At 29.6% G+C, this 19,403-nt stretch overlaps 1 protein-coding gene across 1 annotated transcript in view; it reads right to left on the bottom strand.

The window, feature by feature from the left end:
- Positions 1–19,403, bottom strand: part of LOC100573263 — a 49,507-nt gene that overhangs the window by 12,865 nt on the left and 17,239 nt on the right. Inside the window, exon 2 of the mRNA XM_003241094.4 lies at positions 9,690–10,322. Coding sequence (XP_003241142.1) covers positions 9,690–10,322 — 633 coding nt within the window. The remainder of the gene's footprint in view (positions 1–9,689; positions 10,323–19,403) is intronic.

The following is a 19,403-nucleotide window of genomic DNA, read 5'->3' as shown; positions in this document are numbered from 1 at the left end:
TTTATAACAATATTCAATAGAAGTTTATTCTGAGTTTTGATTTTTTTTTCAGATGAGAGCAACGAGTATACATTATTAAAACTTTTAAGCGAATAAAATGTCATAACATTTTATCATATCCTTATCAAACCTTATAAAAATATAATACCACGTAATTTAATTTATCGCTCATAAATTATAAATACTATATTCACGTTGTGAAATTATTTGAAATTGAAATTTTGTTATATTTCACACTTATCAACAAAATTTTTAATTTTCGAATTCAAACTGTATAGAAACTAAAATATTGTAGAAAGTAAAGAAATCGTGTTTAACATCAAACAGTCGTTGTATTGTTTAAAAGTACTACTATATGTTAAGAAAAAGTATAAATTAAAACTCTTTGAAAATTGACGCGACCAAGTAAAATCAATCAAAAACTAAAAAGTTTTATACATCAAATCGTGATCGTATTATTTGACGCATCTAATAAACATATAGTTAATAGAAACAATTGATGAAAGTGTAGCGTTCACTTGTTTTTTCCCTTTTCCTTTTTACGATTATTATTTAATTTACAATGCCCATTGTTACTGTTGTACAAATTCAAGAATCGTAATATTATAATTTAATTGTAACAAATAATATTAGGTACCTATAATAAATGTAACACTCGATATATTATAGTATGAGAGTTTATAATATAAGTATAGGTACTTACCTACTTTCAGTAGGTATGTATCTAAGGAATATAAAATAGTATGCAAGTTGACAGAAATACAGAATTCATGATTGCAAGAAAGGGGACTATTATTAAACGTCAATCTTTTAAACTAATTTTAAACCAAATGTTGGGCCCCTTAGAAAAGCTTTTCAGTTAACCCCCTGCTGTGAACACACGGTTTATATTATATATGTATATTATAATGAAATATCACACATCTATCAATCTTTCGAATGTTATATTCATGAGTAAAACCATTTCATAATTTAGTTTCAGTTTAAACACCACATGGATAGAATAGTCTGTTTTTAGTTTTTTACATCTATCAGATTTGTTGGTGCGCCAAAAAAGTATTGTCGCATTCATAAAAAGAATCTGAGTGGAAAAAACTCGGATACCTAAAAAAGGTCCAGATTTCGTTAAAAACGAGTAGTTGCTAAAATAAGTTTGTCGTGTTTTTTTGTTGTTGTTTTTCGTGATTTTTTTAAATTGGGAAATTCAAAAAATGGAATTTCTCAAGTACAATGTGTGTTCAGTTTCCTGCAATTTATTGATGTACTGTGTGAAACTTTTTCTAAATTTTTATTACCCCACAAAGTGTCAAACGAAAAAAAGGGCGTGTTATTGTAAAATCCGATACTTTACTCATTCGACCCAGAATCAAAGTATAAATAAACTATCCAGAACTTGTATTGAAAAATAGTCAACATATTTTTAGGGGGTGTAAATATTACATACTATTTAAAATCTAAATTTCGTCCATATGGATGCACAATAATAATAAGTCACGCTTAATATTATATCCTAGACAAAAAAGACCAATGATTCAGTGTTTAATGTCGTATAATATGTTTTCGATACCGTTATACTAGTAGGGTATATAGTGTCACGTTTTATGTTATTATGTAAGTAGTGCACCGCAGTGGATTTCTATAAAAAAAACTTAAGATTTTTTCAAATGATTTGTATGTGGTATTAATATACGCGCGTATACATTAGATTTAAACAGTAATTAGGTTACTTTGTGTGTGTAGGTATGTACTGTGGTTGGTGTGTTGGTGTGTGTCATTCGGAATCATTAAAAAATATGTCAAATATTCAGATCGAATAAAACGTGACGAAAGTGCAATAATTATTTTCGATTTTTTTTTCTCTTTTATTTTCTTGACCGCGAGTTTATTATATTATATTGTCCGGCGCCGCCGTTGACAGTTTCCTCTTGTCTCCTCCTACAACAATAAATTGCATGCGCGCGGTTAAAGACATTATTTCATATATACATGTATAATATGTAAGATAAATACAATGTCCCCGTATACGTGAAAATAATAATAATCGTCCAATAACGCGTAGTTAAATGCGTGTGCAGCCCACACGCTGGGATACAAAAAATAAACACGCAGAGGCGACGATGACGCTTAATAATAATAATAACCATAAATAACAATAATATAACACGATCAGCATCGTCGTGCGCACATATTATATGTATATATATATTATATATATATATATTGTTATTATAACGTGTATACGTCGTACTATTATTATTTTTTTAAGTTGAGGATTTTATTGAATGCCATGCTTTATTGAGTAATATCGAGTAATACAATAATACGGATATACGACATTGTATTTGGAATTATTTCTAGGGCTAGCAAAATGTAATTACACCAGTAAAATGCAGCAATGTTGACCAAAGCGCCGTAAATGATGGTTGGGAGATAAGATCTTTTAAAAAAAATATAATTCGGATGAAATCGTTTGTGGCTATGACATTTTTAAAATCACGACATTTGCTCGTTTTTTCATTCCATTGTTATACTACTTTGATCATTTTCTGATTTTAACAATTGTTTTATTTTTCTAATTGCAACTTTTTTTTTTAATACCATATTCTATGAAGCAAAATATTGTTTGAAAACGTTTATAATTTACCACAAACATTGATAATTGAAGAGTACTGGATTATTATTAAGTATTCAAAGTTGAGATAAATTACGATGAGTTGAGTGACGAAGCCGCAGGGTAGTGGGTAGTCTGTGAATATTGTTAAAATATAATAATATCATAGTACTATTAATATACACCACTCGACTCCATTCGTATTAACTTAAAATGTTCATAAAAGATACATGTAACTAACTGTTTGATATATTTTATGCAACAAAAAATTTTTTCTTTAAAAAATTTAATACTTCAGGTATAGGTACCTATACCTTAAAATTGTATATAAAAACATTTCTTTTCGATAGTTAAAAACTGGACCGACATTTAATACAATAATATAATCTATATTGTTGTTGGAACCGATGTTATAGTTATAGCTATTATACTTGTTGCTTGCGCTGGATGACGACCGATGGCCGCACGCTCAGGTACATAGAATAATATCTGAAGAATATATAGATAGGCGTAATATTGTAACAAAAATTACAATACCTACCTACGTGTGCAAGCGCGTGCGGTCGTGATTTTCAATCGCGGCGAATTGTATTATTACATATTTATTGTTTGTATTTTTTTTTTTTAATTTAGGCCATCGGAATTCTTAAGAAGTAGTCCGTCGCGGTGGACATCGCGAGCACATTATATATTATATTCATTACATATTATATATAGCTAATAATATTATGTTTTTTTAATTCTTTTCTTTTTCGCACGCGTTCTCATTATTCAGGACACACATACATTTACTTGCCGTCTTTATTACATTTTTAAACGCGTAAACGAGACTACCGCCGTTACAATCATAATAATTGGCGTTCGGTGTTGATTTTTAGTTTTTTTTTTAGATACTTATCATAAATAAATAAATATAAAACGTACAAAATATTACGGATTATAATATTATAATGAATAATAATCTCCGCGTGCTCCACAATTATTATAGGCATTATATTGTTACTATTGATGGCTCAGATTGTTTTGGCCTACTCTTGCACATCAGCAAGATGATCCGTAAAGAAAATATTATTATTATTTATTATAATATTATACAAATCTATATATATATAGTTTCGCAAGCCATTTAATATAATCGTTTACCCTATAATAAAATCCACATGAAATTCGATTATTTAAAAGAAAGAAAAAAACATTTTACTATAAACTGTTTTTTGTATTGTTTATATAGCTGTGTTACATAGGTAATAAGTACACAACAAACAAGCTTTTAAATTATTTTTAATTAAAACTTACAGCACAGCGATAATTTTTTATATTATGTAATATTATGTTAACGTTTAGTAAAAATAATAAAATATTAAAACACTCATATTATACTGTTAAAATTATGAAAAAAAAAACATTTTATTGTTCATTGTAGTAATTGAAAGTATAAATTTTTTTCGCTCGAATAAATAAATAATATCGTTAAACGTTGTTTCATATATTTGAAAATAATAAATTATGTTTATAATTTAAACCGATATCGTTACGGTTGCTCGTTAAACAGAATGTGTGCATATTTTAATAGTTTTGAAGTGCTTGGGCTTCCGGTCGCTGAATATGACCCTCTCAACATGTGTGCATTAGGGAACAGGAAATTATATTCGAAACTGAACGGCTAAAAACCACTGATAATGATTCGTACAATATTCTGTAGTAAAATATAAACAAAAAACTAACCTACATCGGTTGAATAAAATATGCCCTATTAGGTTCATGCAGCAATATTTCAGACAATTTGATACGTGTATGGACATATTATATTTATATTACAGAACAATAATAATGGACATATTATTATATTATATTTCATTTCATTTCATAGAACGCATAAACGTAACATTTAGATCAAATTCCATTTTTGGTTTTTTATTACTATCATTTTTTTAGAACAACATATTCTAATATCGTATGGTATGTAACAACTATTATTAAAATAGCCCTTTTCGATTCGATGCTCTTTAGGTGCACATCACGTTTTGTTATTGTTTTTCTTTTCATTTTATTATTATTTTAAACCATATACACATAGTAACGGCAACTCCATTGAAAATCGACGATACGCTTTATATGTTTACATTGTTCACCAAAATAGCATTTTAAATTAAAAACAAATAATACATATGTCGAGCGGGAGAATATAAAAAAAAAATGACTATAATACTTGTAAATGTTTCCGAATCATCTCCATCTTTTTGACACTAATGGTTCTTCCACAGTATAATATGTATATGTATATCAGTACAAATGTGCCTTTTTTTTCATTCACAATTGACAACCATGAACAAAAATCGATTTTTCCGAAAATACCACCCAATCACAATGTCGTGAGTATAATATTATTTAATATAGGTAAAAACATAGATCTATTGGGTTTAGCAAAGAAAACGGAACTTAAGATGATGGAAGTTCCACTGATAAGCTGATCGATTTGGTTACAACAGTATAGAGATGAAACCACGTTGTATTATGGCCAGCTAATGTTTTAAAATTTGGTAGGTAGTGTGCATTTAGTTATTTATTTTAGGTATTATAATAGCAAATAAAGATTTTATTAAAAACTGCACTAATTTTGAAACAAATAATTTTTGAGAAATGATGGTATGTAATCATAAGTAGAGATGTGAGTGCTGTAAATTTACCAGGTAAATTTTTACAGGTAAAAAAATTTACCGTAAATTTTACCATTTTTTTTTTACCGGTAAATTATTTTTTACCAAAAAAATGTTGTGTGGGCCTCTAATCAAATGAAATCAAAAAGAAATATCTTTTTTATCAATTATTGATACTGTGATATTTCATTTGTAATATTGATATACTTTTTATTGTTTATATAGTTTGTTATAGACAATAGTTTCAATATTCTGCCACCTCTACTATATATTAGAACATTAAATATCAGTAGGTAATTAGGAAACATTTTATATAGGCAAATCGTAAACACCAAAAAGGACAATAATGTGATATTGATAATATACAATTGTTATACAAAAGTTAAGTCTAAATATAAATGTTTTGACTTAGAAAGAAATAAAGGTTATGTGAATTTTGATAGTTTAGTTTAATTTAAATTATTTATTAATTTAATATGAATAATCAAATATTCATATTTTATAAAATGTACTAATTACTAATGTCTAATACAAAACAATAGATAATTTAGATACATTTTTTAATTTTTTTGTTGATTATTGTTATTATTATAAAGAACTAGATTTAACAAGTAGGTATACATAGTTAGGTGTATCTAATAAAAATCGTATTTACTAATGTCTAATAGTAAATAATAACAATGGCTCTAAGATTTAGCTATTTTACCATTTTTACCAGATTATTGGTAAATTTACCGATATTTTTTTACGTAAATTCTCCATCTCTAATCATAGGTTTCATACTTTTATGAATTGGTTTAAATTTGTGTAAATATTAAAATATGATAAACAGTATAGGATTTTTCATACGCGCAGGTACAGTAATGCGCAGAATACACGTTGCACGTATTACCTGTGGAGTTTTTAAATATTTTATTAATTATATGATTTATGACTTGGTTAAAAGTACCGAAAATAGACCAAAAATGCACATATTTCATCCAATCTTAATTTTAAGATCCAGGTGAATTAATATTCCTTATAACACAAGGTTTTGGTGAATTAAAAAAAATGTTTCTATCTACACTTACTATTTTATGAGTTTATGACGTCTAATCGTTTTTACCCATAGATTTTAATTTATTATCACACGTAAAATATTTTTTTAAATAATTGAAAATCATGTTATTCCATTATGCAATGGAGACGTAGAAAAAAATAATAATCAAATCGTTTTGTGATAAGACATTGTACCTATGTATGTCTTATTGGTAAATTTAATCTTATACCAGTAAACCACCCGGTAATGTCGAAATTATCCTAAACCTGATATTACCCGTAGCATATACCTATATAAATAGAAAAGTCCTAAATTGTTTTTTTTTTCATTTACTCAAATTACATAAATCAGGCTCAGAGTGCGCACGTCTTAAATTGCTACTGCACACAATTTCAGGACTCCCTACAGCAGCGGTTTAATGCAATACCGTTTTATACACTTATATATTGATAATACAATACGAGTATATGTATATACTGGATGATACGTATTTCAGCCAATGAGAACATTTCTTTATTTTTGTAACCTCGAGTTGAAATAATATATTATACGCACAGTTTAAATGCTTTATTGTTATTCCACTTTTAGAATTTCGGATTTTCTATATATAGAACCTATAGCATACCTATAGCATACCTATTACCTATGTGTATTATACTTGTTATTAAGAATATTATCTTACTTAATTTACTTGCTATAAAATTTCATCGGAAATAATTTTTAGACCAGTTGGAAAAAATCAAATTTACCCCGTCTTGGATAAATTATTGTTTATACAGGAAAAAGAAAACTTTATTTAAGGAATTGCATGGTTTTTATAAAATTGTTAATTATTTTCACATTATTACCTACTTAACGCAAACGTAGTACTATTGTATTAAAATGTATATTAATAAAAAAAAAATGAGCAATATTTCTCTATTTCGATGTGTGATTAATAATTCTGATATCTTGAACTCTTCCGGAGTTAATTATATTTGAAAATGCAGTATGCATCGTTATCAAAACACTAAAACGTCCCATACCTAGTATAATATTCGAAGCGCTTTTGTCTTTCACTCCAGTAAATTCACATCCTACATAATTCCACCGTTGTCAACCACAATAACATAATTACGCTGTAGATCTAAAATACACAATATAATAATATGTATATTAAATTGGATATTAAATCTAAAACGAAGGGACCATAATACACAATACATAACATCATAATATTACAATATATCGCGTGTCAATTTATCAAAGTGATCCTTAAATTTTTCAAACCTTTACATTAACAGTAGGTACAAATTAAACAAACGTACAATCGAAAATTGTTTTTGGCTAAACGAACACTGAAAAAACAGACGGCAACGACGACTGTTGTAGTGTAGTGGTAAAATGTATAACAGAAAAAAATATTACGGTTACCCACTTACCGCGAGTATATATCAAGATATTATCATATAACCACTCGTCTCGTCCAAGTTTACCATGGTCCCGGTATTCGAGGACCTGCGGGTTTATACAACCTCACAATAAAATTCACGGACGGACGCGTACGAAAAGTTGCCAGTGAAAAATGTGTCGTTGAAACCCTGTGAGGTTCTACACTCACGCGGTCCGACCACGGTAAGCACGGTAAATGAAAAGGCAACCATATTATTGTTTACGTAACTCGTTGCGAGTGGGTAACCACTAACCTTGATATTTTCCATCGGTCACCCTTATAAAACGATTGTTGCGACCGTTGTCATTGTGTCCATCTCCATATACTGTCCAATTCTATCACACAGTTTTCTCGTTTATTTCTTCAGTTATTTCGTCATCGTATATGTTGTGCAGTGCCAGTGCGAAGTTTTCGCGTAGCCGTAATTGGCAAGTGTCACATATAATACAGTGTAGTGGCTATTATCGTGCATATTATATAGATAGGTAATTATCATTTCGTATTGATATAGTAGTATATTGTATATAGGTACTCAATGGAATTACCTATTAATTATTACAAATTAATTACTAGGTATGAATTATGATCCAGGATCATAATTCATAGCTGTATGTTATTGTAATTATATACATATTTTTACCCAGTTATAAAATTTTAAATTTGATATCTAGGTAGTTAGATACAAAAAATGTTTCATCAACTTCTGAATAGATTTGGGCTAATTCAACCTTATATATGTATATTCATATTTGATAAATAATAAGTACATATCTACCTAATAAATTGTAAATATTTTAGGAAATTTTCATTATTTCCTATATTCTTTTAAATAATGTATTTTTTAACATTCTGTGTTTCATCATCATGCGTCTCTATTCTTTTTTCTTCGTGGATAAAATTTTTATAAGCAAATAAGTGTAGTTTTTTTTTTTTATAAAAATAGTTAGAATGTTCAAAGTTGAAAATTCAGATAATAAGGTAAGGTGAATAATTAACAGAATTTCTAAATGAAACATTTCAAAGTGATCAAAAAGTTCTATATTCAACATGGTGTAAAAAATCAGTAAGTACTTTCAATTAAGTCAACATAATATAATTTCTTCTACCAAGCAGAAATAAGGAGGTGGATGGTAACGTGGATGGATCGTTATTATTAGTACCTAAACTTAGTTCTGAGCCAATAGTAATAATTCGTTCATCTTGAACTGTAAATATCAAGATAAATCAATAATAAAACCACCTAAGTTGTTCAATGCTTTAATGGATTTATCATAGCCTAGAGGCGTACATAATGAAAATATATTTTATATACATTCTGCATTTTATAAACAACAAATATTAGTTTTTTTATTTAAAAATCTATTTCAATAAAAATAAATACCTACATTTTTAGGTTTTTTTTATTACAATAATATCGGTTCCCTATTCACAACACAATAGGCACTCATAATGTCCAATTAAAGTTTAAAAAAAGTCTCGTGCTCACAAGTTTAAATATAACAATAAAAATGTCACATAAGTAGAAACGTAATATTATTTGGAATTTAAAAAAAATATATAGTTTTTATTGTTAAAAAACTGTCATTTTTATGTTTTTAAACTTGAATAACTAACAAATTAAGTTAAAATTATGTTGAAAAATAATAACGATATCATATAGTCAACGTTTTCGTATTTTAATGGTGTAAATTTGTTGTTTTATTATATTATATATTTATATACATAATATACACATTTTGTTCACACTGATAATATTTTTATTATCAGGAAACAACTTGAGTAAATCACTTTAAATTAGTATCTACTGTAGCGTTTAAACATCAAACTGGCCTGTGCTGAATCCCCATAAGTTATGACTTGTGGACACTCTTAGTTCCACTAGAAATACGTGTCATAATATTAACTACGAGCATATAAATTATAATAATATATACAATAATTTGTACTCACTGTATACGACCATGGGGTGCCAGGCGGACCTGCGTTCAGAGTTCCAGTCCTCCACTTGACACCTGTACTCGCCGGTGAGCTCGGCGGTGGGCCTCTCGACCCGGATGACCCGGTGCAAGTACGACCGGTCGGCGCGAGGGGTCTCTGCGGTGACGTCAACCGTGCGTCCGCTGAGCGGGCCGAGTCCGCCGCCCGCCTCGGGCCCGCCGCCGGCTATCCACTGGTACACCTGTTCGTTGTCGTTGATGATGGCCATCGCGTCTTTGGGTGCTGCCGGTATGGGGTTGCGCCGGAAGTACCACTTGACCACCAAGCCCCTTAGCCGCTGCACCTCCTCCATGGCCGCGTCCATGGCCAGGTCCGGTGCTGGCGATGATGACCGCCGGTCGCGAGCGCCGTTCGCCGTGGACGCGGTCCCGTTGGCCGGCCGCGGGTCCGTCGGGGCGATCACGTCGCCGTTCTCGTCGTCGTTCTCGCCACCCTCCAACGCGTACACGCAGCCCAACAACAGTGGCGGAGGCACGCCGCCGATCGCAGTGGCCGCCGGGTCGGGTTTGGCATCGTATGACCGAACCACCGATGGCACGTCCACCCTGACAACTCGCACAACGTTTACGGACATCGCCGCTTGGTCTGTGGACAAACAACAACATCAGTTTTCAATAGCTTTTCACTTTGCGGAATTAAGTCTAGCTTCGAATCACGGAAAAAACTATGTGTATTACTGTTATAAGTTATGGATTCGATTCCGTTTTCACGGAGTAAAAAAAAACCAAAAAAAGTTGCGGTCTTTCAACTGAACTTAATACATTTTCGTTATTATAAACTAGTATATAGGTACCTATACTAATAATATGTCTCATCATAGATGAAACGATTTTTCTCGTCCAAACGTAGGTCTGGATAAATCAGGTATCTACGTAATTAATTGTGTGCGTTAAAAAATACTTGTAAGTAGAACATGATGTTTGTAAAAGATTATAAAATTGTAGACGTTTCATTATTTTTTATGACAATTGAAATTAATATTTACTATAGTTTAATATTTTGAATTTTCTGACCTAACTAATGCAAAATTAACGGGATAACTAACAATGATGTTTAAATATCTAAAAAAAAAAATATTCATATAAACAAATATTTACTGAAATAATAATAATACATTAATTGAACTGATCTCTATATTATATTATATGTATATAATGATACGGTGTTGTATACAATATACATAATATTACGTATGTAATATATTATAATGGATAGCATTTATATTTAATATATTATACATACGACGTATTCTTTTTTCTATTATAAAATTCTTTATTGTCTATTGCTTGGTCGACCATAAGATTATGACAATAAATTACAAATGATATTACTTTATATAAGGCAGCTGTTGTATATATACCATATTAACAGCAAAGTTTGACTATTTCCTATTACGTCGCTAACCGATAAATCACCGGGCCGATATATTATTTTGAAACTCCCTCGGTTAGTATAACACGGTATATATCAAGATGATCAATTCAAACACAAGTAGGTACAGAAATCGGAAAAAAATATTACTTAATAATGGAATACACTTTAATAACGTGTAATCACTCTGCGGATAAACGATGCCATTATTGAGACATAATATACGTCTAATATAATAGAAAATAATATATGATAACTATGTAAAGTAATAATAAATATAAAGAAGCCATCGCGGCAATAACTATATTATGTAAAATTCTAAAGAAAATTATATTATGTACATCGCGCTGAAGTCAAATAGCAATATAACAGCTCTGACAGTAGTGGCAGGTGTACTGAATTATGATAATATTACACAGGCTTTTAAAAAGTTTCCGTTTTTTTAACCAAATACATCATCGGCGCGAACAATATTTATTTATTTACTTTTTTTTTGCTGGGAGGCTTATATTAAAAATTGTAAAAATATTAGTGACAGCTATCTAAGAAAAATAACGTGGCATACTAGGGCCAAGAGGTATACGGCGTTTGATATACATCATACAATATAATATAATATTATTATTATGTGAGAAAAATACAAGGTTGGCCGACCTTATAGTATATACCCCATGGCCCATGGGGGTATAAGTATGGGGCCGATAGGTGCGATGTAAACGGACTCATGGAAAAAATATATAATATACATGTGAATAAAAAATTACTGTTTCGGCTTCGGTTCACGCACAATAATATTATATACCTAAGCGGCCTACGACGATGTATATCAATCAAAACGAGAAAAGTATCTATGCGTTTGTACAATAATATATTTCTAACAAAACTATAGATAATAATATTGCTTTTATATACCTATATTATATTATAATATGAATAATTTGTTTTTTCCGCGTATACTCGTGGGAAATTTCTAACGTAATAATATTATTTCTCCATCTTCGTACAAAATATATATAATATAATATAATATATATATATAAATATTTATTCGTTTATTATTATATGTTTTACTATCCTACGTTCGTAGGTAAAATATAATATAATGTAATATAATAATACAAAATTGGAAAAAATTCGTATTTCCGTAGACAATGTATAATACTGACCACATTGTTGACTACCTATGTTTGTTTATATGTAACCGCCGATGCCGAAAAATACACATATTATTACTATTATAACCAATTCGAACGAGTATAACGGTGTACAGGCCGACCGTAAATGTTGCACATAATAATATCTGATGGCGTAACGATATCGAAGGCTGCGGACCGCGTGGTCTCTTCTGCTGTAGCACACTTAATTCGATATGGTGTCTATTATTTTGGCAGTTATGACAGATGTTCGGAACGTCAAAACAATGTTATAAAAAAAAATGCTTACACTCGCCGACCATGCATTATGGTTGTTTATTTCTAATTGGCTCCAAATTTCAAAACAAGAAATATAAAAAAAAAAAATAAGAAGAAGAAAAAGCTGTATACATAACGTGGTACAAGTTTGTATACAGTATACCTAGTTAATAAAAAAAACCCCGATATTGGGATCGGAACCTTCTGCAGAACTGAAACCTATCCGGAACCCTTAGTTAATTATTATCCGAGTGTAGGCTATGGTGTCCGGTAGTATAGATTTTTATGATAAATTCAAATATTATTTTATTATTCTAAAATTAGTTTAAAATTATATATATATTTATATATAATATAAGTACATAATAGTATTGTAGATAAATTTAAAAAAAAAACTTAATATTCTTTTCTAAATTTTCTTTATGATAAAAGTTAAGAATTTATGTATTTTTTTTTATCATTCTGAAGTCACAGATTTCAAAGTCTTAAAACTAGAACTGCAAAGCTTTTTTTTCTGTAATTTTAAAAACCAAAATCGAAATCAGAATCAAAAAATAACTTTAAATGTTTTATTCTCTGATTATTGCCTATAATATACGCTAACAAAACGTGCACTATTATAGTATAGTAACATGCGATAGGTACTTCGAATAAATTAATATTGAAACATTTATAACCATATATGTTTTACATTGACGAATGACTTCAATAAACTTCCATATTACATCCATGATACATAATATTAAAGGTAATGGATAGGTAGGTTATTCCGAAATACAGAGTTTGTATGCGAGATAAATTAAGTAGCTATATAATAGTAATATCATGACGAGGGATTTAGGATTATAAATTATAAGTCGTATTCGTATACAAATGTACAATTATAATATACAATAATATAAACGTGCCAGTTGCTGAATAGAGAGAATTAAAGGTGCGAATTAATGTACGTTTCGTAAACGCGAATAAAGTCCCAAAGACCGTGTTCGAACTGCGTATAGGTAAGGTAATGGGACGTATTATAATGTAAGACATTATTGTTTGCAGGCTAGTGAGGATCGTAACTTATAATGAGCAATTCGCATTCTCGGACGCAAACAAATGTGACACGACTATAATAATTATACATATACATAATATTATTATAATATATAATTGGTACACATGGTGTAAATTATAATATCAGTCATCACGCATCAGTATTATTGTACTTTAACGAGAAATAACGACGAAACTTTAAATAAATGGCATGGAAATAATTATTATACCATTTTTTCGTTATTCATAGTTTAATGGGACGCGTTGTGGAAAAGTGATTTTTAAACGAACGTCAAATCGGGCAATGGGCTGTGAAACCGACAATATAACCAGCCAATATAGGTAGGTATAAGAATATTTTATACACTGTAATATTTATACAATATATGCCTATATGTAATATTATATTGTGTCGCTGTCTGAGCAATTATAAATCTACGCGTGAGCACACGCGTGAGGTGAATTTCCTTCCGGCAAACGGTGGTGGTGGACTTCCGGTGTGGGACAAAACGTGCGAGCGGGATTGTGCTGTACTGGTGGGGTGGTGCCAGGTGGATAGATCACGGTGGGTGTGTTCTAAAAACAGACGATCCGAGACAATAATAAACGGCCGGATGACTGGACACGAGCGCCTCTCGTTCACATAATATTATTATTATTATTATTTATTATTATTGTCACGTAATCCGATATCGTTTTAATAGTGGCCGTACGCGAAAAATGAGGCAATATATAATGAAGCGTTGGCGTCCGTCTCCGCCGGGGTCGTGCACGGGTTTTCTTCGGGGAGAAATCGAAACCGAACACGTCTTACCGGATGTATCGTATATAATATTTCCCGTCCGAGACGAAATCTTAGTTATTCTAGTATTCTACGACAACGACCCCCACACATATTATATTGTGAACCTCCGTTGTTGTATTATACGCCTTCCCGGAGAAAAATACAATTTATTTCGGAACTAGCTTTTATTTTCGAAATCTTATTAAGACTAATGGACGTTTCAATATTGCATTATATGCGCACGCTGTATATTATATAGTTATAATAGTCATACATAGTATAATATAGCAATATAGCATTATAGACGAACAAGAGTATTATATTTTGGCAACTTATTATATTATATTGTTGTACATTTTCATTCGTGAATTGTTGTTTTTTTAACGTAGTCGATTCGTCGAAATTCATAACCGATTATTTAGTAAAGCCCGTCTTTATAAAAACGTTTTTATTTTCTATTTCCGAGTTACTTCCGCGGACTTTAGCGATATTAAGTGGAAATAAAATTATATATAAACGTATAATAAATATATTGTACTCCGTCGAAGTACGGATACCTATAGAACGGAACGTGGGCAAAGCCGGTAGGAACGTCGGTCGGATCTTAAATCATATTTTCCAAAACCAATTATTTTTCGTCGGTAAACGCAATTAATACAAAAAATGTAGGTATGTCATACATAAACCCTTAAAAATAGTGAGAGACGGGTCAAAATATAATTTATTGCATTAATGGATTATAAAGAAAATCGAAAGATGTCGTAATGTATATAATAATATATTAAAAATATCATATATTATAGTGTACCTACTTTCGATGAGTAGGTATACCATAAATATATGCGTTCACTGTGTTTAAAATAATATACTTAGCCTCATCTCTAAAATATTATTATTAGCAACGAAATCACGAAAACGTACACTGGCGCTTCCAAAAAAAAAAAACATAAATATATAATTTAAACTGTTGCATCGTCGTCGTCGAGTTGGCGACCCAACGCAACGTTTAAATTTAGCAAACACCACGCGCGAAATCCTTTGGCCCGCCGCCGCCGTTTTATAGAATATTACAGAAAACATATCATTTGGATTTTCCGTCATACGAGACTACACTAACATAATGTTGAATATAGTCTCAAAAACTAAAAAATATAAAAAATCAAATCGACCCCGATTAATCGGATTTGATATAGGTACCTAACAACGATGGCATAAACCTTACCATCAAAACATTTTACCACCATCGTTATATTAGGTTTGTTCCAACATACGGTCAAACTATCATAGAACTGTCGGGAGCATGCGCAGTAGAACTATTCCGTTCCAACCCGCCTAAAACGCAAACTCAAACTGTCAGATGGTTGTTCCAACACGTTATCAGACCAGTTTATGACTGGTTATTGACAGTCAAAACGATCCGCGGATTCCTGACCGGACTGGGAGTCCGAGACACAGTTATCATGCAATCCATGATCAGTCCACGGTAGCGCATGCGCCGTAAATCAATTATGGATCAGTCGGCAACTAGTCACAAATTCTCTGTTGGAACAAACCTAATATTATTATATAACAATACAATTATTATATATTCATGATAATAATAATTATTATTCAAAACTCAAAAGACTAACGGCTCATGTGTCTATGTAATATGCACTATTATACATATATACCGTACGTTCAATTGCATGCGTTACAAATAATTAGACATTTACCTAAATTCATTATAATATTATGCATAAGCACAAGTATGCCCATTTTTAGTATTTTTTTTTTTTTGGTGAAGGAAGGGGGAACTAAGTTTATATTGAATAAAAAAACGCGCTGGCACTTAGCACTCCACTCCCCAACTATATCTACATACAAATACAAATTAATACTACTCTTACATAATTTACAATAAATAATAAATATCGATTTTATATCAATCTATTAAATCAATGGAATAAAATACATAGTTAACATGCACACATATTATATTTGTGATAAAATATTACTCTTTCTGGTACTCATATTATTCTCTCTCCAAATTTTCTACGGAGAACACAACAATTTATTCTTTTATCTTCTACGTTTGTATCACCTATCTATAGGTTATACCGTTACTGTACCTATCACAAAAATACAATTTTAAATCATTTTCCTTTTATACTTTAATGTATAGTTATATATTTATATTTTATTGGGTTCAATTTCTAAATTATAGAAAAATTATATTTACTTTGTTATTAGTATACTTATTTGATCCCGTCTTTATTTGGGGAACTTTTCAATGTTATGGAGTCTAAGTCCCCCCTATTTTTATCAACGTGTACGTTAGATTATTGTGCCTAGATATATGGTAGGTATTTAATTATTTATTATAAATGGTATTTTATCATTAAAGTAAACGGAGGTTTGATCATCATTCATGACCCAAGTCCAACCGGAAATTGTATTTACTAGGCCCAGAATTTTAACTTTAAGTGTTGTAAGCATAATTATTTTTAACGTATAATACCTAATACCTATATTATAATATAATATGCTATACATACATGCCAACGTCTTATGTCTATATCGTATAAATCCTCTCAAGCTTTCGTAAAACTCTAAAAGATTAAAAAATTGTCTTAAAATAAAACATTCATTAATCATAACCATTTTTTTTCTTTAATATTTGCTATGATCTAGTAAACATAGTTATTATTGCCACTAATGTATTTATTAGTTCAGTTATCGTTATAAAACGGTACACCGTTGTCCATTAACGAGTTTTTTTAATAGTGTGAATTCTCAAAAGTCCCAAACCATAATATCTTTTGAATTCAAAATAGTTTTAAAAATTAAACTTTCTAAGATTTCTTCAGTATTTTTTTTTTTTTTTTTTGACGACTCAGTTATTATTCATTATGCTTAAAGTAACAAACCAGAGAATACAAATAATAAATAAATCTACTTTGAAGTTGGAAATACCTACTGAAAACACTCAATTTAGAAACTTTAGATAGGAATATAATGATATATACAATTTTTGGATCACTGCTGATCGAAAGCGCGCAAAGACAAAAATTAATAAAAAAAAAACCGGGAAAAAAAATCATTTAAAAGCTAATAGGTACATTTATAGTTTCGCCTGGAATATAACACATTTGGACTCAGGTTTATTAATCCTCAACATATAGTAGAATTCGTAATTGGTTAGTAAATATTTGTATTACATTTATAAATAAGTAATAACTAATAACTAACGAAACAAACAATTCATTAATGCATTAAATATAAAATTATATAGACTAAATAATATTTTACTTAAATACAACATTACAAAATAGGCACGACTAAAGACATTAATCAATTTCTTATTTCAATGAAATAATATGAGGTAAAAATAATAATAAATATAAAGAACTCGTTGTATTCTGGCTTAGGATTTTATAAATTGTCCGCCAAAAAACACGATTTCTTAAGTATTTTGGAATGTATATTGTTGTGTAATATTATACAATATAATAATGTAGGTACAGTGTACATATATATACATATATATATTAACAAAATTCATATAACACAGGGATCTTTGCATTTCTTCAAGCACGTCCTTGAACAATGATGAGTACCGTGTAGAGTAATTATTTATTGTAAGCCAGTGGATTACACACATTATAACATGGATATTGTATAATGTTATGCAGCTGGATTATTGTTTTATGACGACACGACTATTATTATTATAATATTTTTTACGTTATGTGGTTTTCATACATTGAGTATTTTGGATAGCTTTCGACATAATATTATGACAGTTATTCGTAACTTATATATTATCATAACATGACACAAAATGTACGCCAAACTGTATATACAGAGTGATCAATTTAATGTAAGACAATCATTATTTCAAATAATATTCACGATTTTACTAAAATGTTGTGTTGACATTATTTTTATTTTTTTACTCTTTCGAATGATAACATTTGTAATATCATATTTCAAAGCAATATATGAATTGGAGTATTCCAATCTATAAAAATACAATTTTATTACGAATACCTAATTTATTGCTATAATAGCTAGTATTTAAAGTTTGGATGGACCACTTCATTCCGCTCATCAAAACTATAAATACTTATAAAAAACCAGTTCAAAATTCGATTTTTATTAATCGAAGTACTTTAAAAAATATCTTACTTAAGAATGAGAAACTAAAATTTCATGTTGTCATTAAAAGTAAAAATGATACTTGACGGTAAAATAAAATATAATACTTAAAACAATTTCATAAAATATCTGTAATGACATAAAAATATGCGAAAATATTTTTTTAAAAACATTAATAGTTTTTGAAATAATGAGTGTCTCAAGTTAAATGGATCCCTCGGTATATATTATGCATACAACATAATACAAAAATATAAAAAAAAAGATTAAAAAATAATGATCAATTTATTATGTTTTGCATAAAACTGAGCAATATACCTAAATATAATTACATCAGCATACCGTATAAACCAAAATACAATCGTGGTGTTCGGTGTTGGTAAACCATGTATCGTGGAGGGAACACAATGATTTATTATTAGTATTATTACCTACTATTATTATTATACAATAGGATGCACATTAATGGCGTGTGTCATTTGTACTCACGTATTGCACTTTTCGAAGGATTGCACTTCGGAGGATAATATAATATTATAATGATACCTAATTTTTTTCCCTAACATTTTTGTAGAAGTTTTTACTTCTCTAACTTTTAGTGGTGGTGTATAATGTGGAAGGTATGACGGATGGCATCAATAGGCTAAACCTGGCCAAAATTTAAATTTTAAAATAATATGTATTTAAAATGAATAAATTGAAAATATTTATGTAAGGACGTCTGAATAATGTAAAAGTAATTATAATTTATTTTAGTATTATTTGGGCATAACTTGTATCCACACTTTTAGGTATCTTAAATGGCATAATAAATACTGATGGGTCGATAAGACTGTTAAATACCTACGTACAAAACATTAGTAGCTTATTAATATTTTGTTTTTTAAAGTACCTATTTGTTTTTATTCATAAAAAAAATAA

Source organism: Acyrthosiphon pisum, chromosome A3 (genome assembly GCF_005508785.2).
Source record: "Acyrthosiphon pisum isolate AL4f chromosome A3, pea_aphid_22Mar2018_4r6ur, whole genome shotgun sequence".
Classification (NCBI taxonomy): domain Eukaryota; kingdom Metazoa; phylum Arthropoda; class Insecta; order Hemiptera; family Aphididae; genus Acyrthosiphon; species Acyrthosiphon pisum.
Note: the sequence above shows the minus strand (reverse complement) of the source record. Positions and strands in the feature narration are given on the sequence as shown.